The 25,143-nt window shown below is 45.2% G+C and overlaps 3 protein-coding genes across 11 annotated transcripts in view; all 3 read right to left on the reverse strand.

Moving 5' to 3' along the window:
- Window positions 1-342: 342 nt before the first annotated feature.
- nup107 (nucleoporin 107) lies at window positions 343-16,254 on the reverse strand. The gene is made up of 26 exons (XM_076992929.1): window positions 16,115-16,254; window positions 14,748-14,830; window positions 10,066-10,167; window positions 9,872-9,981; window positions 9,578-9,707; window positions 9,358-9,461; window positions 8,072-8,199; window positions 7,929-7,974; window positions 7,724-7,795; window positions 6,856-6,944; window positions 6,365-6,557; window positions 6,170-6,260; window positions 5,867-5,946; window positions 5,692-5,751; window positions 5,448-5,593; window positions 5,233-5,281; window positions 4,991-5,060; window positions 4,740-4,855; window positions 4,409-4,598; window positions 3,708-3,820; window positions 3,145-3,247; window positions 1,824-1,984; window positions 1,451-1,576; window positions 1,032-1,145; window positions 753-920; window positions 343-544 (listed from the first exon to the last, which is right to left on the reverse strand). Exons 1-26 carry the CDS (start codon window positions 16,120-16,122, stop codon window positions 437-439), a joined length of 2,760 nt encoding a protein of 919 aa, XP_076849044.1. The 5' UTR covers window positions 16,123-16,254; the 3' UTR covers window positions 343-436.
- LOC143497136 (E3 SUMO-protein ligase ZBED1-like) lies at window positions 10,175-13,671 on the reverse strand. 2 transcript variants are annotated; one of them, XM_076992930.1, is made up of 3 exons: window positions 13,442-13,671; window positions 11,457-12,855; window positions 10,175-10,527 (listed from the first exon to the last, which is right to left on the reverse strand). In XM_076992930.1, exons 1-3 carry the CDS (start codon window positions 13,669-13,671, stop codon window positions 10,219-10,221), a joined length of 1,938 nt encoding a protein of 645 aa, XP_076849045.1. In that variant the 3' UTR covers window positions 10,175-10,218. The 2 variants fall into 2 exon arrangements, with proteins under 2 accessions (XP_076849045.1, XP_076849046.1); XM_076992931.1 differs by having other exon boundaries at window positions 10,391-10,916.
- A 3,764-nt stretch (window positions 16,255-20,018) lies between the features above and the next one.
- The window catches only part of magi2a (membrane associated guanylate kinase, WW and PDZ domain containing 2a), a 228,443-nt gene continuing 223,318 nt past the window's right edge, over window positions 20,019-25,143 (reverse strand). For 7 of the 8 annotated variants that reach the window (XM_076992945.1, XM_076992941.1, XM_076992944.1 and 4 more), the window contains 2 exons: window positions 24,218-24,356; window positions 20,019-22,902 (listed from right to left, as the gene is read on the reverse strand). In XM_076992945.1, the coding sequence (XP_076849060.1) occupies window positions 22,235-22,902; window positions 24,218-24,356 (807 nt within the window). In that variant the 3' untranslated portion in view covers window positions 20,019-22,234. The remainder of the gene's footprint in view (window positions 22,903-24,217; window positions 24,357-25,143) is intronic. The other variant, XM_076992939.1, reaches the window with a different exon arrangement.

Genomic DNA, 25,143 nt, shown 5'->3' on the forward strand with positions numbered 1-25,143 from the left:
CCACGCAAACTCTACACGCGTTAACACTCGAGATGGCGGCGTTCACACGCGTTCAAGTGGACGTTTGTTGAACTTGTAATTCAACATACATTCTTATTTCTGAAACTCAAACTTCAGAAACTAATATTATTACAGCAGGGACCACAACGGCCGTTTAATAGGTGCCAAGAAAAGATCTGGAGTAAAAGACAAATAGAATATCCAGATGTGATCAGTAAAAGCAAGTTTGCATCACACACATCTCTGTGTAGTAAATTAATAGTTATGCTAGAGGATTGTTCTATTTTGGGGAGGCAGGAATTCTAGTCTGCAATTCAAATCTACTAAACCAGGTCAAACCAGTCCTCAAACAAATCTTTATTCAAGTACAAAATACAAGACATGCTTCATTCTTTTAAACAGCAAAATGAAAACGACAGAGGGTGTGTTACAGAATCTAGGACTGGAGCTCATAGCCGAGAGCATCCAGCCCTTTATCCAACAAGAGCAGAGATGACTCCCTCATCTTCTGAAGAAACTTCAGAAGTTCTTCTCTAGTGAAGACCTACAGACAGACACACAGACACACACACACTTTAGTTGTATATAACTGTATTACAGCAAGCTTTATGCATTTTAATAATTTATAAAGACCAAAATAGTTGCTACTACACTAGAGATTAAGACAGAAAGGGTAAAGTGGACTGGAATACAGAACATTGAAGAGGAGCACAGCAGACAGGGTGACAGGGTGGTGCAGAGCAGGAAGTGACCTCATAGAGTCTGTGTTGGTCTGAAGCGATGATGTCGGCGAGACGAAGGCTCTCCTGGTGACGCTGGGTCTGCTGGAGCACGGTGAGGAGCAGGAAGGTCATCATGGGCAAACACAGGCGGCGCAGCAGGGCCATCTGGACGGACCTCTCCGAGTCCTCCTCGGCATCCTGACACGCACAGTCAGAGCTTCATTAGCTTCATCAAACCATTCAATCTGCCGGTGTACACAAACCAACACACACACGCAGGACGTCTGCGCCGACCACCAGGTGACTCACCTCTCTGACATCCACCATCCAGCCTCCATCCACAAACAGCAGCACGTTGTATATGCGCTCCTTCACCTCCTCCGTCAGGGCCTCCACCCGGCCCTGCCAGCTCTCATACTCCATCTGCACCACAACACAGAGAGAAGAGAATTACTGTGATGGTGCACAACACGCACAATAGGACATTCACATACAGCTCAACCACAGCACAGTGAATGATCTGAAATACAAAATCACATACGAGCTGTCCCTCATTAAGCAGCAAACACTACAGAGCAGCCCTAGATCTTGGGACTGTTCCTCAGACTGTGGCTCTGTGGCTCAGTTGAGAAGTCTGATGTTCAGGATGAACGGAGACGGAGGCTGGACTGGAGACTACACTGTGCAGGGTGTGTGTGAAGCTGGTGGTGCAGGAGCAGACGCCTGACCTTATATTCCTTCTCCTTCATCTCGTAGGCCACCTTCTCTGTGAACTTGGCCTGAGCAGGTTCAGTGGGCTTTACAGGAGGGGAGTTCATGTTTCTGAACCACTCGTTAAACGCCTCGTGAGCTTCCTACACACACACACACACACACACACACACACACACACACACACACACACACACACACACACACACACACACACACACACACCTTATACAGTCAACAAGATTTATTAAGCTAAGTTCAATGCCTAGTTTAAAAATCCAGATTGAATAGATATTTTTTTATTGTTAATTGCAGAAATACAAATCCCTGTATATTAATCCCCTCCAACCCAGAAACCAATCAGTGCAGACAGAGGGAGGGGTTTCTCACCAGGTAGGCACGGATACAGAGGTGTTCGCGAATGGCGTTGTCTTCCTCGGCAGGTAAGGGCGTGTTCATGCCTTGCTCCTCCCACTGGTGGTATATTTCCCTCATGGAGTCTTTGGGGACCTTGGCGAAGACCTGCTTAGCTGCCTCGTGCTTCTTGGAGGCTGTGGTGAAGAGAGGGCACGCAGGGTTAGATCAGATGAACAGAGAAGGTCCCTGTTGGTTTGTGAAGTGTAGACAGATTTGTACAGCATCGTCAGCGATTTCTACAGTATGACGACTGAAGGCATGGTCAGACAACAACAACAACAACAACAACAACAAAACCAGGTAATTTCTGCTTTCTGCCATCACGTTTACTGTCCTATTGATCACTAGTAGAAAAGAAGCTGCCTTATTGAAAACACTTCCATGTCTAGTCAGGAGGAATCAGTCCATATCTACAGCATATCTGCAAACTGTAGAACAGGAGAGTGACACTCCTGTCAGCTAAGAACAGGAAACTGAGGCTACAGTTCACACAGGCTCACCAAAATTGGACAATAGAAGATTGGAAAAACGTTGCCTGGTCTGATGAGTCTCAATTTCTGCTGTGACCTTCAGATGGTCAGAATTTGGCATCAACAACATGAAAGCATGGATCCATCCTGCCTTGTATCAATGGTTCAGGTTGGTGGTGGTGCAATGGTGTGGGGGATATTTTCCTGGTACACTTTGGGCCCATTAGTACCAAGTGAGTATCGTGTCAACGCCACTACCTGAGTATTGTTACTGACCATGTCCATCCCTTTATGACCACAGTGTACCCATCTTCTGATGGCTACTCCCAGCAGGATAACACGCCGTGACAAAGTGTCGTCTCAGAACAAAAATTCAGTAACCCGCGTGTATACTGGTAACCCGCGTGTATACTGGTAACCCGCGTGTATACTGGTAACCCGCGTGTATACTGGCGAGTACATCACACTAGATCTCTTGGCTTATGTTTTCCCAACATTACTGGGAACTCATACATTACATTTAGCTGTATATCTAGATGTTAAGCAAAAAAAAAACCTAGTCCATGTTTAGTGTTAATCTGATGTAAACCTCCCCAGATCCTCAGGTTACTCACAAGAGGAGCTCAGTTCAGATTCTGAGCTGCATTCTGGACTTTGTAACAACATTTCTAGTCATCTCAGGCCACTAGGTAGAAGCAGTGGTGGTGAAATAGTGGTGAAATGTGTTTACACATCAGCCTCACACACATCTGCCGGACGTTTATCATGTTTGGTTTTGTTTTTGAAAGATCTGATGTCATCAGGCAGCTTTAAGCTCCACCCACCCAGGAACTTCCTCATGATGGCGTTGCTCTGTTTCAAGGCCTCAGCTCGCTGGGCGGGGTCAAACACCAGCCAATCAATGACGTCGATCTTCTGCTGATCTTCCTGTTAAGGAGAGTGAAGCATGAGAGTGGTTACATCTAATAGATGAGGAACAACAACCATGAGTAACATTAACTAGAGTGCATGCTCAGATATTTATTTCATATAAATGATTTAAGTCCCATGCAATGACAATTTTTTAAAATGATATAATCATAAGTGTAAGACTCTAAAAATAATTACTCTTGAGACTGAGAACTACTCGAGTTCTTGAGACTGGTTATTTCCCTTGTCGTACTCCACAAGTCAATATTTCTTTGTGCTACAGTGATTACCGGCATTTTCTTTTAAAATCACATTACTGTCCACTGCAAAACAAGACTCTCAAACCCCAAAATTGCACAGCACGCCGTGTTCTGGACCATAGTTACCGAATAACTTACATTGGGTGGAGGGGAGTGCAGACCAATAGCATGTAGCAGGTATGTGTGTGTGTGTGTGTGTGTGTGTGTACGCTCAGTACCACTGTAGTGCCAGTGTCGAGTGCGGGGGTCAGGTCATGATGGGAGAACTCATCACTGTCCCTCTCTCTGACGGTCTCTACCACAGTCTTAGTGACCGCAGCCACGTCCAGACCTGGAGGGGGACAGTGTGACACACCCACAGTCACTTCACTTCTCTCTCCACCACGTGTGTCCACACTCCCAAAGTCAAGACAGCAGACAGTGTTTGGTGAAGTACTGCCTGAATAGTTCCACTTACACAGCCAGCTCATAAGCAACCCGCGCCACACTGAAACTGTGCCCACTGAATCGGATTCTGGCTCTGATCCGAAATGGCGGATGCTTCCAGCAGTAAACTGGAGCACTTTAAACAAACAACTGACTTCCATTTAGAGCAGCCATCTTCCTTCATTAGAAAGGTCCATTTGGTAGTTATCCAAGTACAGGCAAAATCTATCAGAAAACCCCTTCATTGAAGATTATATATAACCCAAAATGTAAAAAGAGGAAGTGCACAATTCAAATGGAAATGAATTATGCACAAATAAAAGACTTCATGTATATATTGGGACCAAATCTCTTAAAATGCTTAAACATATAACCCAGGCTGATGGACAACATTTGTGCGGTTGAAGAATGAAGGATGAGAAGAATGAGAAAGGCGTGACGAGAGGTGAGGGAGAGGACGGGATGGACGGAGGACCAGAGAGGACGTTCTCACCGGCTTTGAGGGCGAGCTCCAGACAGTGTTTACGCTGCTCGCTCTCCGTCACCTGCTCCAGGAAGCGGGCGTACTGCCTCACGGCCGTCTCCGCGGGCAGGTGGCTGACGTAGAAGGCGATCAGGTCCACCTGCTTCTCCGTCACCAGCAGAGAGATGTAGGCCGTCAGCACTTCCACACACACCTCCTCCTGGAGGGAGGGAGATATCGGGAGAGATGGAGACACAGGTTTGGTATGTCTGCCGTAGAACTTCACGTAGAACTTCACGTAGAACTTCACGTAGAACTTCACGTAGAACTTCACGTGTGTGAGGGCGCACGGCGCGTGTACCTTGAGCTGCATGCCGAGACTACGATAGAACAGCACCAGGTGGGTCATGAAGCGCAGGAGGTGTGCAGGAAGGGGCGGAGTTTTACCCAACCAGTCACTGAACTCTTCCAGGAGACCTGCCACACACACACACACACACACACACACACACACACACACACACACACACACACACACACATGAACGAGCACTCTCAACGCAGCTCAGCACCACACCGCTAACCCCGAGGCCCAGCGAGCCCACAGCATTACCGTCCAAGTCTCCAAGTATGACGAACTTCTGAATGACGTGGTAGTGCTCCTTAGTGGCCTCCAGAACGCTCTGTCAATCACACAATCAAGATACGAGTACTTGTGACGCAGAATCAAACGTCTGGCTCAATCATCATTCAGACGTACCGAATGCAATGGCCAATAAGTGCCTGTGGACACTAGTCATTTATCATAAAGTGGTCAGGAGTAGAAACTCGACTAGAACCTCCTGGCAAACCAACCTTTGACTCGGTGGCTTGGAGCTCCTCGAAGACCTTCTCCATCGTCCAACTGGAATATAATGGACAATATAATCAGAATCAAAGGAAGTATTATGCAGAGGGTTGAAGTGATTCTGGATGCAAAAATTTGTAGTGTGCTTTTGAAATCCACACACACACACACACACACACACACACACACACACACGAGCGGGTGCTATAAGAGGCGTGTGGACCTGGCCTCCAGATACTCTCTGGGCAGCTCCTCCAGGTCCTCCTGACTCAGACCAGAAGAACGAAGCTCCTGCTCCACCAGGGTGTCCACGAGCACCCGGAAATACGCCCACACACTGTCCTCCCACGTCTCACACACGGGCAGCAGCTGAGGACCACCGCACGGGGGGGGAACGTTACTCCATACACAAAAACAACCCATACACAGAAAGACAGAAGCACAAAAATGAGAGGGGGTGGAGTTACCTGTCTGAGGTTTCCACTCAACACGGCATAGATGGCTCGCTCATACCTGTTGAACTGCTCCTGTACACACACACACGGTCACACACACACGGTCACACACACACAAGGTGAGACCAGGGTCCCTCGAGGTGAGGAGCCTCTCCCTCGTTCAGGGACTGAAGCGTTTGGACCTCACCTCCTCTGCCATCCGCCAGCAGCAAACCTTCCACACACACCTGTGAGGATTCCCCTCCACTGGCTGTAGGTCTGCACTCCCTACACACACACACACACACACACACACAACAATGTGGTTTAGCACAGACATTTGCCACCAATGACTGAATGTACATATTGTTACAGGAAAAGTGTGCGTTTGTCTAAGCGTGTCGATGTACGTGTAGGTGTGTGTGTACTTGTCTAAGCGTGTCGATGTACGTGTAGGTGTGTGTGTACATGTGTGTGTGTACAGGTGTGTGTGTACAGGTGTGTGTGTCACCTCCAGTGATGTTGGGGTCATGATAAAGCTTCCAGCCCTCCAACGTGGCTGCACGCCAAGCCTGACCACAACGCTTGCACAGTCTCTGAGCCTAGACACACGGAGAGAGAAAACGGACAATACTCATAAAACAACCCCCCCCCACACACACAGACACACACAGACACACACACACACACACACACACACACACACCTCGTCGGTCATGCCGGCGCGGATGAGAGTGAAGAGGTGTCGTAGCAGGCGTGTGTCATCCTCCCGGTCCAGGTCAGCCAGGGGTCTCTTCTGCCTGATGGGGGCGTCAGGGTCCAGCTCAGTCACCAGGGGTCTGCTGAAACCCGCCCTGGACTGGTCACGCCTCAACTTCAGGGTGTGTAGGGTGTTCTCCCTGAACACACACACACACACACACACACACACACACACACACACACACACACACACACACACACACACACACACACACACACACACACACACACACGTACATGAATACACACGCAGGCACAAGACACCAACAGACCTGCAAACATCGTTTATGACTGAGGCTAACTGGTTAAAACAGCTAATACAGTTACTGGTTAGTGATGTCCATACACATGTGTTCATGAATTAAAGAATAATAAACAAATATTAAGTAAAGAAATGCAGTTTTATGTAAATCTCTTCAAGAAGGAGATGCTCACCAGTACACAGACTTGGCATAATACTCGATATTATCAGAGAAGTCACCGATGTCATCTTTAGCTATGCTCTCAAGCCAGTCCACAACCAGCTGCAGGGAAAACACACACAAATAAATCACGTCAGGAGTTTCACGACATACACATCTAATTAGTTCACACTACAGGTGGTGTCTGATACATCACATTTTCATACTGTACACCATTATGAACAGTAGAGTTTATTTCCTTTCCACAAAAAAGTGTCTTTGCATCAGCTCAAGCTGTGTCAATTATACGTCAGTTGAATGTGTTTAAACAGATTAGTCTGGCTAGTTCATATTTGAAATGTGCCAGCTATCTTTAACTTGGTGACCCAGTGAATTAGTTATCGGAGTTTATTACATAATTTAACCAGATGGTGTACAGTGTCACTCTTAAATTCATACATGCTTCACACATTAGTGAAGAGAACATATACTAGAGATAAATACAGCATTACACCCACTATGAAACAGCTATTAAAGGAGGGAAGGAGGAGTGTGTGTGTACCTGGCTCTGTCGGACCATATGTGTGTGTGTGTGTGTGTGTGTGTGTGTGTGTACCTGGCTCTGTCGGACCATGTGTGTGTGTGTGTGCGCACCTGGCTCTGTCGGACCGTGTGTGTGTGTGTGCGCACCTGGCTCTGTCGGACCGTGTGTGTGTGTGTGCGTGTGTACCTGGCTCTGTCGGACCATGTGTGTGCGTGTGTGTGTACCTGGCTCTGTCGGACCATGTGTGTGTGTGTGTGTGTATGCGTGCGTGTGTGTGTGTACCTGGCTCTGTCGGACCAGGCGTGTGTGTGTGTACCTGGCTCTGTCGGACCAGGCGTGTGTGTGTGTGTGTGTGTACCTGGCTCTGTCGGACCATGCTGTCCCTCTGGAACAACTGCTCCATTATTACTTTCTCACTCTCACTGGGAGCCTGATGAAGACGACATCATCATCATCATCATCATCATCATCATCATCACATCCAGCTCTGTTCCCGGCACACAATTCCCAAAACAGGGCACGCACACAAGCGAACGTCATCAGAACGTTCAGAGAACACTTACAGTAATGTCCATCATCCCATCCTCCATGGCCGTCTGGATCCGGTCCCTGAGGAAATTAAGCACAGGGTAAGTCCTGGGGAACGCCCCTGTGTGTCCCCGTGTGGCCCCCCAGCGGGGCGGGAGACGGCTCCTGTTGCCCCCACCTGTACAGCGAGGTGATGAGCCTCCAGGTGAGCGTCTCCTGCTGCAGGAGCCAAGCGATGCTGGCCGTCTTGGAGCTCTTCTGCTGCGTGGAGGCGGACCGCAGAACCAACTTCTGCAGGGTCTTCACCTGCAACCGCATCACACCAAGGTTAGAAGAGTTTGGAATTTTTCATTTTAGTTTAGTTTTTATTTCATTGTGACTCTTTTTTTCTAATTCAGTTAGTTTTAATTAGTTTTTGGAGCATGTTTGCTAGTTTTTATTAGTTTTAATAATTTTTTAAAGCTTAGTTTTAGTTTAGTTTTCATTAGTTTTAGTATTAGTTTTAGTTTTTTTGTACTTTGGGTTATTTGTCAGGTGCAGGATTCAAAAAGTCCAAAGTAAATATTGTGTAATAAAAACTCATCAAAAGATACCGTTTTTTTTAAATGCACTCAATTACTGTTGAACAACCAACAGTCCACAAGATAGAAGCCTTAAGTGCAAAATGTGTAATATTGCTGCTGAAAATTGCCAGACTAGGACAGACACGAACACAGGAGCGTAACCCTATTTTGGTTCGTGTGAAAAGCCAAAATTTTTGAAGGCAATCGAGTCACACAGTCGTGTTGACATCCAGTCTCAACACATTAACCAGGGTTGCCAACTTTTCAAGATTGCTTGGAGTGAGATTTGAACCTGGAGGAGGTGGCGAGTGTAAATTGTTGGTGGCGAACGTAAAATGGACACAAATTAAGCGTTATATCGCGATCTATCGATCGCCGGTGGTTGGCGCCAGAGCAAATAGGTAAATAAACTAGATATTTTTTTTGGCGTGAGAAATCGCAAGTGTGGTGTGAGAGCGTGTGAAGACAGTCAAATGCGTGCGAGTTGGCAACCCTGCATTAACTAGTGCTTTGAGATTCGTGGGGTTTTTCCTCTTGATAACTACTCCATATATTTTAATCACCTGTTTCCACTACAGGTCATATTAAAAAATCCCATACAGGACTCGCCGTTTTCTCCCAACTTTTGTTGACGTAATTGTGCAGCTAGCATGGCGAGCAGGAGCTCTAAACAAGAGACGTGACCGACCATGAGGTGTCGTACGCTTCTGCCAGCAAATATAAAACTAATAGTGGGAGAAAAAAATAAAAAATAAAAATCGGTCTCTTATCAGTCCACAATACTTAAAACAAAGGGTATCCCATCTATAATTTCAGAACGTTTTAGTTAGTTTTCTAAACATGTACTGGGACACTGTGTACTTGTGTGTGTGTGTGTGTGTGTGTGTGTGTGTGTGTATACCTTATCCTGACAGATGGTCTCGTAGTCCTCCAACAGGTCAAACACAGCACTGGATGAGTGACGCAAATATGACTGCAAAAACTCTGGGAAGAGACTTACAGAGGCTGAGAGAGAGAGAGACACACACAGGGAGACAGAGGGAGACTCTGGTTTTTAACCTGTGTACAGGGAAAGCAAAGAATCCTGCATGTGTAACATATTTACAGAGGTGTGTGCGTACCAGCCTCTCCTGGGTCATCCTCCTTCAGCACAACGGCGCTCACGTTCATCTCATCTGTGAAGCTGCCATCCCCAAACACAGACAGAGGTGAAGGGTAGAGGCTGTTGGTCCAGTCACTCTCGTCCAGGTTCTGAGATTTAGCACACCCAAGACAAGCCGGGGGAAAACAGCATTTGGGGAAAGTTTGTTATGGAGAACCAAAGAGAGACTTTCTCCTCTTCTCTTAACCTCTTTCCCTCACTGACAAACACGTATATCCCAGTGACGTGTATCCTGGCACACTGTGACCCTCACCATGCTCACGCTGCCTTTGGCGAGTGGCGTGTTGACAAATCCTGGCGTCTTGCTCCCCCTGCGTGAGATGGCAGACACATCTGGGTTCCTGAGAGCGCTCCGTGGAGTGACTGTGGGCAAGAGCAGCGACGGTGGCAGTTAAGCGCACGGCCACAAACACGCTAGATCCAGCAAAGGTGCAGAGAGGAACTTACAGGACTGTTTGAAGAGGGAGGCAGGCGTCACACACGGCGGGGCCCAGACAGGCGTCGTGGAGATGGCAGCCGGGGAAGAGGATTCATCCTGTGCTAGTGGAACTGGACAAACATTTAAGGATGGAACAGGAAGCAGCTACTGTGGCGCAGACGTTAGGACAGCGGGACCAGTTGGTCTGTCTGTAGAGACCAGACAGAAGGACACCAGGACCAGTTGGTGTGTCTGTAGGTGTGTTTGTAGAGACCAAACCGAAGGACACCAGGACCAGTTGGTGTGTCTGTAGAGACCAGACTGAAGGACACCAGGACCAGTTGGTGTGTCTGTAGGTGTGTTTGTAGAGACCAGACAGAAGGACACCAGGACCAGTTGGTGTGTCTGTAGAGACCAGACTGAAGGACACCAGGACCAGTTGGTGTGTCTGTAGAGACCAGACAGAAGGACACCAGGACCAGTTGGTGTGTCTGTAGAGACAAGACAGGAGGACACCAGGACCAGTTGGTGTGTCTGTAGAGACCAGACAGAAGGACACCAGGACCTGTAGGTGTGTCTGTAGAGACCAGACTGAAGGACACCAGGACCTGTAGGTGTGTCTGTAGAGACCAGACTAGGGCTGCACCTAACGATTATTTTCTTGCCGATTAATCTACCGATTATTTTTTCGATGAATCGATTAATTGAATAGTTGTGATTTGCCCACAGTTATAAAAAAGAGAAATCCTCTTAACCTTTCAATATTTTCTTTAATCTTCTCATGACAGTATGCCCTTCAGGGCATTAACGTACAAAACAAAATCCTGTACCTTTATTGTATAGGCAAACATAAAATCTCCCATGAAATTAAAGCAAGAGCCTGTAAAATTCAAGCAAAAAATTATAGTGTATCACATTTAACTGTTAAATAAATGAAATAGCATTTGTGTTCAAGTCACTTTCAGGATAAATTCAAAAACAATCCAAATGAAAACATTAGTGCAGTTTGATTGTTATTTTTTAACAGTGCAAAATAATGAACATTGTTCATTGCTCAACTTGAACAACAAACAGAAATAACTAACATACACACAAATCTCTCTTCCCCTGTACTCTTACTGCATTAATCTCCACGTCTCCTGTGTTGGGGTGACTGTAAGAACATTTAGGCATTACAGTGAAGGAATGTAAGCATGTCTACATGCTCTGAAGTCAGGCTTGCTCTTTTTTTCGTCACAATGTTCCCAGCAGCAGAAAAGAGGCGTTCAGATGGAGTAGATGTTGCAGGAACAGAGAGGTATGATTTAGCTAGAATTGCCAGGGTGGGGAACCTTGCTGCATTTTCCTTCCACCACTGGAGTGGGCTTTTATCCCTTTCAATACATCGTTCACCAAAATACATGAGTACCTCATTTCTCACCATTTCATTGTCTTCTTCCTGATCGTTGTCCTCCTGATTGCTGTTGTTCTTCTCAGAGTCTGAGCCCAGCAATGTGTCCAGCACAGACATTGAAACTTGTGGTTGGGCACTGGCTAAGTCTTGTTCAACTGATGCCTGTGGTAGCTGTTCCTTTTCATGCCGTTTTGCTTGAAGAGCAAGAGTCTGAACTTTGACTTGCACTTTTAGGATATCATCTGATGAAAGGAACTTCAGCTTGCGGAATCTAGGGTCAAGGGCAGCAGCAATAATACACACATTTTGGCCATCTTCCCTGAATTTATTCTCACCCTCCCACCTTGACGCCATCTCCTGTGCTGCAGTTGTTTGAAAAGAGTTGACAGAACCAGACGTAAAGGAAGTTTTCTGTGTGGACTTCAGGAGACCCTTCACCAGTGGAGGTAAAGCAGAGGCAGTGACATAAGTGTCTCCACTTAGGAAGACAGTGGCTTGCTCAAAAGGCTTGAGAACTTGCTCCAGTTCCTCCAATAGTGTCCACTGGTCACCTTTCAGATCCAGATAGTGCTTGTTTCGTTGTGTGACCTCTGGATCTGAAAGGGTTGCAGTCAACGGCCACCTCTGCTCCAAGAGGCGACTAACCATGTAATAAGAACTGTTCCATCTTATGGGTACGTCCTGGATCAATTTATGATCAGCTGTGCCCCACAGCTTTTGTTTTTGTTTAAGCTTACTGCTTGCCAACTCACTCCTCCTGAAATGCTCTACAAGGCACCTTGCAGCCCCAAGTGTCTTATTTATCTGGGGATCCTTTTTCAGGGCGTGGTTGATGACTAATTGAAATGTATGGCCAGCACACCGATGTGAAGCAACTCCATACTTCTCTTCCAAGATCCTGAGAGCTGCCACAACATTTGCAGCATTATCATGTACTATAGCCAGTACATCACTGAGAGAGAAACCAAACTTCTCTGCTGTCTTTTCCACCCATCCAGCAATATTTTCTGCTGTGTGGCGCTCCTCAAGTGGCATTGTAGTTAGACTGTATGATGTAAGCTCCCAGTCCTGATTAACAAAGTGGCAGGTGACTCCCAAGTATGCTTCAGTGGCAATACTTGTCCAAGCATCTGTGGTGAGTGTTATTTTTGATGTAACATTTTTAAGTTTGGTTTTTACTCTCTCAAAAGTGGCCACATATTTTTTCTCCATTAAATCTGTAAAGTGGCGTCTGGACGGGAGTATATAGCCTGTATGAAATGTCTTGATCATCTCACGGAAGCCTTGTCCCTCCACAATAGCAAGAGGTCTCATATCCTTGATGATCATTTGAAGGATGCTGTCAGAAAGCTCAGCGGCCATCTGCGGTGTACATGGATTCGGGTTTCTTTTGGGGAAAAATTCCTGCACACTTCTTTGCTTGACGCTTATAAAGAGATACACAAAGCATGTTAGAATCAAAGATATTTGCATATTTCAAAATGATAACTTGTGTTTTCAGAGGTCTCAGAAAAAAAAACAGACCTCAGATTCTAATTGCTGCATCAATTTAATTCTATTACTGTATATCATGGCAACACTTTACCTGAAATACAATATAGGCTAAATATTCTACTTATAAACTAGGCCTAAAAGCTTAAATAGTTATAACTTACAATTATTTAATCACTGGGGTAAATAATATATCGTAAAGGTAATCATGGGTAAATGTAATTGTACATCGATATAACACTAGAACGATAAACAAGACGAAACCGTGTCTGCATTGACAGGCTATAATGTTAGTTTAAGCTATTCTCTTACCGCTACGCGGCCATTAAAGTAGACAGAAAAATATAAAATGACCGAATAACAATCTTGCATAACTATAGTATGTTACCATAACAGCAACAGTGCAGAAATTACGTTTTAACACGTGCCGATATAGAGAGTTAGCAAAAGAACTTGTAGTGAATACTACAATGTGTGAATTTGAATGTGCTAATTTACGATTAACTAAAAACAGAACTTACGGTGGTGTTTCGCTGCTGTCTTGAAGTGCTCCGGGATGCTTGCGCTTCAAGTGCTCGAGCATAGCAGTCGTGCTGCTGTGATAAGCCATCTCTATTTTGCACAGCGTACATAGCACCACGTTGTTTGGTCTCTTTCCAAAATAGTCCCAAACTTTAGATGCTCGTGGTCGAGATTTTTTAGCCGCTGCATACTCCCCAGAGAAAGCCATGGTTTTAGTGGGCGTGGCCATCTTTGTGGCGCGTCGACGCACGTTTTTGCAAATCGACGTATTTTTGTAGTCGATTACGTCGATAACGTCGACGCGTCACCCCACCACTAGACCAGACAGAAGGACACCAGGACCTGTAGGTGTGTCTGTAGGTGTGTTTGTAGAGACCAGACAGAAGGACACCAGGACCTGTAGGTGTGTCTGTAGAGACCAGACTGAAGGACACCAGGACCAGTTGGTGTGTCTGTAGAGACCAGACTGAAGGACACCAGGACCTGTAGGTGTGTCTGTAGAGACCAGACTGAAGGACACCAGGACCAGTTGGTGTGTCTGTAGGTGTGTCTGTAGAGACCAGACTGAAGGACACCAGGACCAGTTGGGTGTGTCTGTAGAGACCAGACTGAAGGACACCAGGACCAGTTGGTGTGTCTGTAGAGACCAGACTGAAGGACACCAGGACCAGTTGGTGTGTCTGTAGGTGTGTCTGTAGAGACCAGACTGAAGGACACCAGGACCAGTTGGTGTGTCTGTAGAGACCAGACTGAAGGACACCAGGACCAGTTGGTGTGTCTGTAGAGACCAGACTGAAGGACACCAGGACCAGTTGGTGTGTCTGTAGAGACCAGACTGAAGGACACCAGGACCAGTTGGTGTGTCTGTAGAGACCAGACTGAAGGACACCAGGACCAGTAGGTGTGTCTGTAGAGACCAGACTGAAGGACACCAGGACCAGTAGGTGTGTCTGTAGGTGTGTCTGTAGAGACCAGACTGAAGGACACCAGGACCAGTTGGTGTGTCTGTAGAGACCAGACTGAAGGACACCAGGACCAGTTGGTGTGTCTGTAGGTGTGTCTGTAGAGACCAGACAGAAGGACACCAGGACCAGTAGGTGTGTCTGTAGAGACCAGACTGAAGGACACCAGGACCTGTTGGTGTGTCTGTAGGTGTGTCTGTAGAGACCAGACTGAAGGACACCAGGACCTGTTGGTGTGTCTGTAGGTGTGTCTGTAGAGACCAGACTGAAGGACACCAGGACCAGTTGGTGTGTCTGTAGGTGTGTCTGTAGGTGTGTCTGTAGAGACCAGACTGAAGGATACACGCTGCCTTTTTGCTTCTTCTTCTTGCAGCTCTCGTCACTTCTGACTCACGAATAACAGGAGAGTTCAACAAATTCTGGCTCCTACAAACGACCATATTGAATAGCAAACAATACATTAAAATAAAACACCACCACAGTGTTCTTTTTTTTTAAATTAAGAAGACGTTTACGTTGTTGAATTATCAATGTCTTCTTGCTAAAACTAGTAAGCAGCAACTGAGAGTAACGTGACATTGCTCATTAACCAGTGGCTTGTTACTGGTATTGTGTAATAACTGCGGCTAAGAAGTTAGGACTTGTAGTCAGAATTAACACTGGACCTAGCAGGATCATCAGCCAGGTCAGTAATGTCTCTACTCCAGTTTCACTAGCGAGCTGAAGTAAACACACACACTGAGACTCTGAACACACACACACACACACACACACACACACACACACACACACACACACACACACACACACACACACACAGAGTCTGAAGTACACACACACACACACACTGAGAGTCTGAAGTACACACACACTGAGAGTCTGAAGTACACACACACACACACTGAGAGTCTGAAGTACACACACACACACACTGAGAGTCTGAAGTACACACACACACACACACTGAGAGTCTGAAGTACACACACACACACACACACACTGAGAGTCTGAAGTACACACACACACACAGAGTATGAAGTAAACACACACACACACAGAGTCTGAAGTAAACACACACACACACAGAGTCTGAAGTAAACACACACACACACACTGAGAGTCTGAAGTAAACACACACACACACACTGAGAGTCTGAAGTAAACACACACTGAGAGTCTGAAGTAAACACACACTGAGAGTCTGAAGTAAACACACACACACACTGAGAGTCTGAAGTAAACACACACACACACTGAGAGTCTGAAGTAAACACACACACACTGAGAGTCTGAAGTAAACACACACACACACTGAGAGTCTGAAGTAAACACACACACACTGAGAGTCTGAAGTAAACACACACACACTGAGAGTCTGAAGTAAACACACACACACTGAGAGTCTGAAGTAAACACACACACACACACACACACACACACACACACACACACACACACACACACACACACACAAATAAAACCAGCTAGCTACAGTAAATAGCACTAAGATGAGTTAACACCGTGTCCTTTATACGTGAGTTTAATAATAACAGAATCTCTACACACTCGACATGCGCAGAAGGCCCCGCTAGCAGGCTACCTACATACATGTCAACCACTTAGCTAACTTACTGCGAATCACTTTAAACGTACAAACAACAACAAAACCGTCACTCATAATATATATAAACATATATAAAGATAATTTACCAATTCATTTTCGGATATAAATTCGCCACTGCTGGCCAAAGTTTGCAACCGGCTAGATTAGCGCCCTCGCGCCTTCCTCTTCTTCTCTACTACAGAAAAACTAAAACCCTGCACGTCATTGCCCGCTAGTGGACACACGAAGAAACGCATCAAATGAGACTGTTACAACGGATTGATAGTATTCAATTTGTTCAGTAGACAAACCCTGACGTCAATATACGACGATTTTATTGCGAAATACCTCAATGCACTCGTTTTTTTTAATGAAATGAGGTACACAAGATTTAGAGAGAAACAGGCTGTTCTGGGTCATACATCATCTGTGCAAGCATTTGCAGCAATGAAAACATCTGCAATGAGAATTCTTGTTTTAGAAATGTGTGAATATTTTCATAATTGTAGATCTACTAAGGAAATCATAATTGATGCCTTTGCTTGTGTTTTACCTCATGAGAGAACTGGTGCACTGACTACTTACAAACCTTACAATATACCTTATAACAATACTTACGACCTACTATGACTTATAAATCTACTACTAAGAAAATGACATTCTTTGGTGCTCACCTAAACATCAAAGTTTATGATACACAACACCTCAAAATCTTCCACGATGATGCCAAGCCTCAAAAACATCAAATACATGCTTGTCAAGAGTGTGATATGTAATCAAATAACAACTGTTGTGCTGTAGCCAGCAACCACTCAACATGTAAATTTATTGAAACAGCCACTAAAATAACCAGCCCTCAAGGATCAATTTTTATTACCCATAATTCTCATGCCTCACTGCAGGAGTTGACTGTTTTATCTATTGCAAGAGATGTAATCAGCTTTATATCAGAGAAACCAGGAGAGGGCTTGACGATCATTTCACTGAACATTCTTGGGCTGTCAGAATTAAGGATTTGTCATTTCCAGTGGCTAGTCATTTTATGGTAATGGACTCTGCGTTAATGACATATCTTTTTGCATTGCCAGTTGTTGCTAGGGCAGATGAACTGATCTGCAACTTTAGAAGATGAACTGAATGATGATTTAAACATTGATTTTGTATATAAAAACTGGTTTCAACTCCAAAAACTTCAGAAGCACCGAGCTTGCTCAGCTGACGAAGGTCAAAGACCGTTCTGCAGTTTAAGCTCTTAAATTTGCACTTTCATGAAAAAGAACTTCCTACTTTTACTGTCTTATACATTCTATGTAACACTAACACTGTTCGTAGCACTTACCTGTGTATTATTATACCTGTGTTTGGTGTATTATGAACTGACATACAGTTTTGACCATAAGTTTTGAGAATGGCACAAACAAATTGTGGTTTTTTAGAACCTTTTGTCAGATGTTTATATTGTATAATTAAGTACAATTATGTGCATTATGGACATGCTCATGTCACCAAGTGATAACCAAGTGGCTCAGTGAACAAAACATAAACATTTTGGGACCATGGCCAGGACACTTCCCAGATCTAATCCCATCAAAAACCTGTGGTGAGTCCTCAAATAGAGGAAGGACAAACAAAAACCCAGAAACTCTGATCAACTCAAAACAATTAGGCAAGAATGGGTTGCCATCACTCAAACCTTTGCCCAGAAACACATATCCAGCATGCCGAGGCCAATTGCAGGAGTCTTCAAGAAGAAGTATGAACACTGTAAATATTGAGTTTTACTTTAAACTGGATGTATTTGTCAATAAAAATTTAAAAAGAAGTACTGAATGCTTATAACTGTACTTCAGTAGTGTCATTAGCGGCAGTTGTCCTGTTGCGTTGTGTTTGTCCCTCAGGTGGGCGGGGCCTATGATCCGTCTCACCTGATGGTCGTTTGTCTATATATGTCTTGTTTTTGTACCAGTTGACCGCTGGTCATTATGTCTTTCATTCGGACCTTGTCACAGGTTTTTGTTTTGTTCACTTTATTCATTCATTAAATCCTCCTTTTAATGATAGAATAGATTGATATTGATATTATGATAGAATAATTCTGAAAACGTGTGTTCTCTGTCTTTGTCCTACTTAGTTCATGTGTTTTGTTTAAATTACAAGCATCACTCTAGATGTGGTGACCACTTGCCAGACACTCCTCGTAGATCCTCACAGAACGTATCCACCTCACCATCCACGTGTTATCACCTCATTTTCCTTTTAGGCTCATGTGGTAAACCTTTCATAGATAAAGGTTTCTTCCAGCATATTATAAGACCTTTGTGACTAGTAAGGTTTAAAAGCCCATATGTTACATATATACATCTAATACGTAAATGTTAATTCAAGCCAAAACAAGTAACTATTCTAACAAATCACCTCTCATATGGGTATTTTAAGCTATCTTCTGCTTTGACCAACTTTGTTCTCGATTGTTGATTATTTATTGATTTTCATTTATCCAATTTTTCACTGTATACTTAAATACTTTCATTTTGACTCCACATTTCCTTAGAGTGCACTGAGGTATCAAGGAGACATATTGAAAATAAACCACTGTGATCTTGTTTCAGTTAACCCAGATGGGAAGTACCAACATTTCAATTCACCTCTAATCACTTAATCTCCTCATGACCTCAAATATTTTCTAACTCAGTTAAGTGAGCTCAGAAGAGTCATGAGACAGCTGATGAAACTAACATTTCCTTTACAGATGATCAACACAGAAAGCAACGCTGTACCAGTCCACAAAGAGAAGTTATTAAATAAAACACAACTCGCCCAAAACAGGCACTTAACAAATTATATTTCCACCATATCAAGGTTTTATTTGACAGTATTTCAGAGTATTGTACAATAAACAAGTTGTTCTGCAAAAGTTATTATATCCATAGAGTTGCATTTCATAAAAAATAGATGCTCACTTCGTCTTTGTAACCAGTAATAGTACATGGAGCTTTTTTTGTTTAATTTAAAGAGTTGTACAGGTTAAACAGTGTCACTGCTAATATAACACTACACAGTGATTTGGTGCCCAGTCAGACTCTTCATTCCACAGGTAGAGAGAACATCTCGTTTCATACCGTGTCTCGTACCATCTCCTCAGGCAATGGACTAGGGTTGGTGCTGATTGGTTAACGGCCTGGACAGAAGGCGAGAGGAACAGCCCTCGTACGGGATGTGGTTTGTGCGCTAGCACCCCCAGTGGAAATACTGAAGCATGACAGGGTGACGGACCAGATCCACTCACTCTAAGCAACGTGCTGAACGCGATGCTGGAGCATGTAGGGTTAGCCTTCAAACCAGTTTTTAGTCTCAGTAATCGGGGAAATACTGTTGTAGTAAGTACAACCAGGCCTTACAGTTCCCATGGGCTACTGTGCCATCTGATCACTGGGGTTGGCTGGTGTTTTGTAGAAAAAGTGCTTTCCTCCTGACACTGAAAGAGAGTAGCACAGTGGTACACACGATATTCGTCTCTTTCATATCCACAGAGGATAACCTACAGAGTGAGGACTCACAGCAGAGTGAGGACTCACAGCAGAGTGAGGACTCACATCAAAGTGAGGACTCACATCAGAGTGAGGACTCACATCAGAGTGAGGACTCACAGCAGAGTGAGGACTCACAGCAGAGTGAGGACTCACAGCAGAGTGAGGACTCACAGCAGAGTGAGGACTCACAGCAGAGTGTGGACTCACAGCAGAGTGTGGACTCACAGCAGAGTGTGGACTCACAGCAGAGTGTGGACTCACAGCAGAGTGAGGACTCACAGCAGAGTGAGGACTCACAGCAGAGCTTTCTGGGTAAGGCCATTAGCCACTGTCTGAGGAACGCTATCGCCGTGATTTTAATAGCCGTAAGAGCAAGAACACGTCCCAATTGTTCAATTATTGTTCAATTACTTTTTTGTCTTTTTTAAAATTACTGTGCTATCTTGTAATTACTAGATCGCTGCCAAGTCTGTGTGTCCTCATTCACAATTACAATCCAGCTGTCGAATTCAACTTTTCCTTCTTTTTTTTTTAGCTGTAGATCCAGACAATTCAGGACCTGGTGAGGGATGACAGAGTGAACACGGACACTAACCTATTTCTAGACTACCTTCAAGAGAAGGTGCAGAGTATTACAAATCATCTGTTACCTATCTGGTTTTAATCCAAAGGGACACACATCTGAAATACTACCAGCCGTCCAACGTATTCTCTACTTCAAACTTCGAATGTTCCCAAAACCTATGCATAAAAACACAGTTTTGTGTAATGTGATACACACTGCTACATTGCACTCATATTAGTGATGTGTAAAAGTGCTCGTGGCCAGTCAGTGTTGTGATGCACACCAGAAAAACACAGTATGGAGTACGACTGTTGAACAGCAGCTAACCCACTTATCTGTATAATACAGTCTTTAAAAGGGTCCTTCAAAGAAGTAGCTAACATCCTGAATACTGGGGACCCATTGCATCATTTCTACCACGGGGTGTGTGTGTGTGTGTGTGTGTGTGTATATATACACACCAAAGCAACTATTCAGTGTCTACTATTAGACAAAGTGCTGAATACACACACTTGGCCTCTTCTCTTGCCTCATATTAGAGATTTCTGATAAATATATATATATACTTCTTTTAAAAGAATTTGTCATATTTGAGTTTTCTGTATATGAAAATAGCTTTTCAAATTATATACTAAGATCTATCCAATCAGGAAATTACACAAATCCTGACCCCTCTGTGAAGTGATCAGTATGCAGTTACAGGAATATAAATCATACTTTTCCAATCCTGAACCCACATTTCAGTGTCACAGAGCACATTACTGAGGGTACACACCCTCTCCTTATACTGTATCATCGTATTCATCGGGGTGATTAGACAGAAGCTGTTAGGGTTAGCCTTCTTACTGAGCACATTCAGACCATCCCAGCTCTTGCCCTCATGCTGATGCTCTATATCTTGACGTTGTGAACATCCCAGTGTTTCAGGCCTGGACTGGGGACAGGCTGATAAGGATCTTGGCAGGTGCAGTGCCATTGGCCAGTCTAAGACTAAGACTAAACCAGACTCACAGTCCACGCGTTATCAGCAGCCTCTGCTCTGGTGTGCAATTTGATCTCCGACATGGAGAGGTCCAGAAGATCTCCAGAAGAGCGTCAGCGTCGCTGGATAAAGCACGCTGCCCCATTGACGCCCACCCTTCTGACCCTCTTAAGCCTCTTCTGATTGCTTTGTTCACAAAGTAGGATAACGGGAGAATGGAGTGAGTCACTGATAACTGAAGGAGGGGAGACTCTGCCCACTGGTCACACGCCTCCATGAGAGAGTGAGGAACGCCTTCTGGTTTCTAACACTTCTCACTGGGTGGATGTGGGCCCATACAGGGTCACGGAACAGTGACTGTATTTACACTGTTTCATATATCTATATTCATATAATATACCTATTTCTATAATCATTACATTATTCTTCATTACAGCTATCTGTAGGTCAGTACAGCTTTCTGTTATTTAAGGCAGAGTTCAATTGTTGAATGTCTCCTAATATACTCTACATTTCCCCCTTGCATTCTTGCTCTTCAAATACACAAATGTCAGGCAAACTCCTTAAACATTGTTCTTCATCTTTTTTCCCATAAAATAGATTCCATTGTATAAAACTTGCTGTGTCCACGAGGTGTGGCAGAGTCAGTGGTTCTGTAATGCATGTAAGGTTCAGTTTTGGTACTTCTCCTCTGACAGACACACAGAAGGCCCATCTGCAGGGCCCGATGTCGGCCGCGTGCTCCTCGCTACGCTATATACGCAGTTTGCGTTCTGCTCCGGGTCCTTTTCCGAGAGGGTACTTCCAGTTCTTTAAGGTGGTGGGTGTCATGTCTCTTAAAATAATAATTTAGAAATAAAATATAACTTAAACAAATGCTCTGTCTCTAAATGCATGGAGAGATCTGTCATGAGGGGGGGGAAAGGATCTGGGACCTGATCGATTCAACTCAGGTAGGAAATATGTTTTTTTTGTTTTTTAATCAGGTCTACAAAGATCCAAACCTAAGTCCAAGCCTATTCAGAACCAAGGCAGGTGAACAAGGACTTGTGGGCAGGAGAACAAATGAGGGAAAAGCTAGTGAAATGCAGCTGAGGCTAACCCAGGCTTAGGGGCGTGCTGGGGGAGGGGAAAGGTGTGGTGAGGTGTGTTATCTGCTGATGGTGGAGGTGGTTGAACGCAGGGTGTTGGGGAGTTTGTCAGAACCAGGGATCTTCCAGGGACCGGGAGACACCGTCGCCTTCCTGCCCACCAAACTAGTGCTGTTGCTGGTCAGGCTCTTGGAGGCACGGTTGGGCCGGCTCTCTTCCGACGGCCTCTCCAGCTCACGTGGGGGCCCTCTCACGGCCGCCGAACCCCCCCCGCCACCCGGGTTAGCGCCACTGCCCCCGTTCACGTCGACCTCGGCCCGAGGAGCCTTGGGGGACTCGAAAGGGTCTCGTTTGCGGGAAGGCGTCTGTCCACGCTCCGCGCGACGCTCCTTGGATCGTGCCCGGCCGCTCTTGGGGGGTCGGGGACCCTGCGCCCCCCCTGGGATGTGGTCTGAGTGCTTGCCTCCAGTGCCAGCCTTCCCGCTCTTCCTGGTTGGCACCCCACTGGTGCCAGCCTCGACAGACCTCCTCCCCACGCCACCCTGCTCCGGACCTCTTGAAGCTAGGGGACAGCTGTCGGCTGTGTCCGGGTGCGAGGTGTGAGGGTCTGTGGGTGGATTCATATGGGATGGTGGCGACGGACTGGTGAAGCTGTCAAAGGGCGGAGCTACTTCCGACAGACTTGGGGAGGCTGTAGGGTGAGCATCCCAGGGGGCGGAGCTATCTGCTGTGGAAACAAGAAATAGAGTGAGTGACAGATCAAAGTCTGACCCCGAAGCTTCTCTCTCTCTCTCTCTCTCTCTCTCACACACACACACGAAAAAGAGCATGATGCAGGACAAAATTCAAGATAAAACACTAAGTTATATATAGGGTGCCAGTTCTCTCTCACACACACACACACACACACACACACACACACACACACACACACACACACACACACACACACACACACACACAAACTCAGACTGGCAGTTTCATGGACGCTCATAACCAATCTGGGGTAAAATTCAAACAAGACGAAAGCAGACAAATACTCTCAATATCAGCTCTACTCTTTAAAACCTCCCAGAGAGGCAGTAGCTGTGTATGCAGGACATCTGCTGTCTGGCAGTAGAGAGGCTTGGGGGAATATTTCTCTGGTTTATTTTGCCCCAGGGCAGAAGACAGCATGCTTGAATACAGGTTTGGGGCTCATAACAGGATTTAAACACAGCAGAAAAACCGGCAGAGACTGGGGAGAAGGAGACCCAGCCAGGAAATATCTCATGTTAGCAGTATTTCAGCTAAACTCTACAACTACTACACCCCAACTAGCTCAAGACCCTGTGTGTGTGTGTGTGTGTGTGTGTGTGTGTGTGTGTGTGTGTGTGTGTGTGTGTGTGTGTGTGTGTGTGTGTAAAAGATTTCAAAATTCAGTGTTTCAGCAGCTACTATCAAACACGCACTTAAAAAAAGCTAATTCCTGCAACAAAAGTGCATATGTAATGAAACACACAATCCACAGCAAAGCACAGAAGTATCAGAAGTGTTGAGTATTACGTTAGAGCACATGCACTCTGTTACAAACCGTATCTTTGGACTGGCCCATTAAGAAGAAATAGGGGGAGCCATGCTTGTCATTTTTCATGCACATGGAGAGACCAGAAGGTACCATTCCTACAAGAGGGGAAGTGAGAACCTAGACCAATCATTAGGGTTAGAACAGTAGCCTAAAGCTAACACGTTCATCTGCAGTTAGACACACGAGACTGTGAGAATAGACTAAAGCTACGATTCAGTAGAAAGTACAATGAGGAGAAAATTAGTCACTGTTAATAAACACATTGTTAATAAATACAAAGAGCATGCTTTGATATGTTATGACAGATATGAAAGAGATTAAAACATGACCATCACTTTTAAACAGCTATTGGAGGGGTGTTTGCACATGTGGTGTGTGTGTGTGTGAGAATCTTGAGTGGGGGGGTGTGTGTGTATGCTGTATGACTGTGTGGGAGCAGAAGGCTGGTGGGTGTGGAGATCTGGAGTGGACCCACCATACTCGGGGACCAGCCCCGTTCCTCTCTTCAGCAGCAGACGCACCCTGCGCCCCCCCGACTTGATGAGCTCGATGGCGCGTGAGTGGGTCATGTCTCTCGTGGTCTCCCCGTTGATCTCAATGATCTGGTCTCCAACCTGCACACAGGGGGAGACACAGCCAGCCCGCGTGAGAAACCAGAATACACTCAGGGGAGAAGTAGGACTCGCGCACGACCGCTTCACACAACCACGAACAGAGAACTGTAAGAAAAGCCGGAGACCTGGAGTACGTGTTTCTGACGGAGCTGAAATCACTCCAAACAATAAGTGTTGCACTCAAAGTGTGTGTGTGTAGTGATTAATATTCAGCGCAGATATGTCCTCTTTTACAAAGACCTTCGAAATGCCACAAATTAGCAATGAATTAATACGCAAGCCATATAAACATAAAAACAAACCGAAAACAAACACTTGGGATTGGAATGAAAGCAATCTGGCGTGAGTGATAAAACAGGAGAGTCGCTGCTCGTGGACAGATCATAAAAAGCAGGACTCGCGGATGACGGCCCGACTGTCACTGGCTGGTCAGCACCAATGACCGAGCGCAGCCACGTTAGAACGAACTAGGATAAGACGTAAAAACAATAGAGATAACCTCCATACACAGAGTGTCCCCTGTGGCTACATATATTATCAAGGGGTGGTCAGGACGAACAGCCTCCATGACTCCTTTATCTTCCCGTTAAAAAGGTCTATTTCTTGTCCCACTTCAGGACTCTTAATAAAAGTGAGGGACTGTATAAAGTCATTAGTCTAACAAAGAGGAAAGTCTACTAGTAAAGAGAGGTATAGCTCTGTGTGGTCAGGAACCAAAAAGCCCGGTTGTTACGCTTCATTAAGGACTTAATCCTTGGCTTACATCCATTTTTCACTATTGACAAAG

This window comes from Brachyhypopomus gauderio, unplaced genomic scaffold (genome assembly GCF_052324685.1).
Source record: "Brachyhypopomus gauderio isolate BG-103 unplaced genomic scaffold, BGAUD_0.2 sc100, whole genome shotgun sequence".
Taxonomy (NCBI): Eukaryota; Metazoa; Chordata; class Actinopteri; order Gymnotiformes; family Hypopomidae; genus Brachyhypopomus; species Brachyhypopomus gauderio.

Coding starts and splice junctions, on each gene's coding strand:
- nup107 (XM_076992929.1), bottom strand. Junction 6,261..6,364: donor GCGCCGGCATGACCGACGAG/GTGTGTGTGTGT, acceptor CCGTGTGTCTAG/GCTCAGAGACTGTGCAAGCG. Junction 1,146..1,450: donor TGAAGGAGAAGGAATATAAG/GTCAGGCGTCTG, acceptor GTTGTGGTGCAG/ATGGAGTATGAGAGCTGGCA.
- LOC143497136 (XM_076992930.1), bottom strand. CDS start 13,671: ATGGCCACGCCCACTAAAACCATGGCTTTCTCTGGGGAGTATGCAGCG. Junction 12,856..13,441: donor GACAGCAGCGAAACACCACC/GTAAGTTCTGTT, acceptor TCTCTTTATAAG/CGTCAAGCAAAGAAGTGTGC. Junction 10,528..11,456: donor AGGAAGAAGACAATGAAATG/GTGAGAAATGAG, acceptor TTGTCTCTACAG/ACACACCAACTGGTCCTGGT.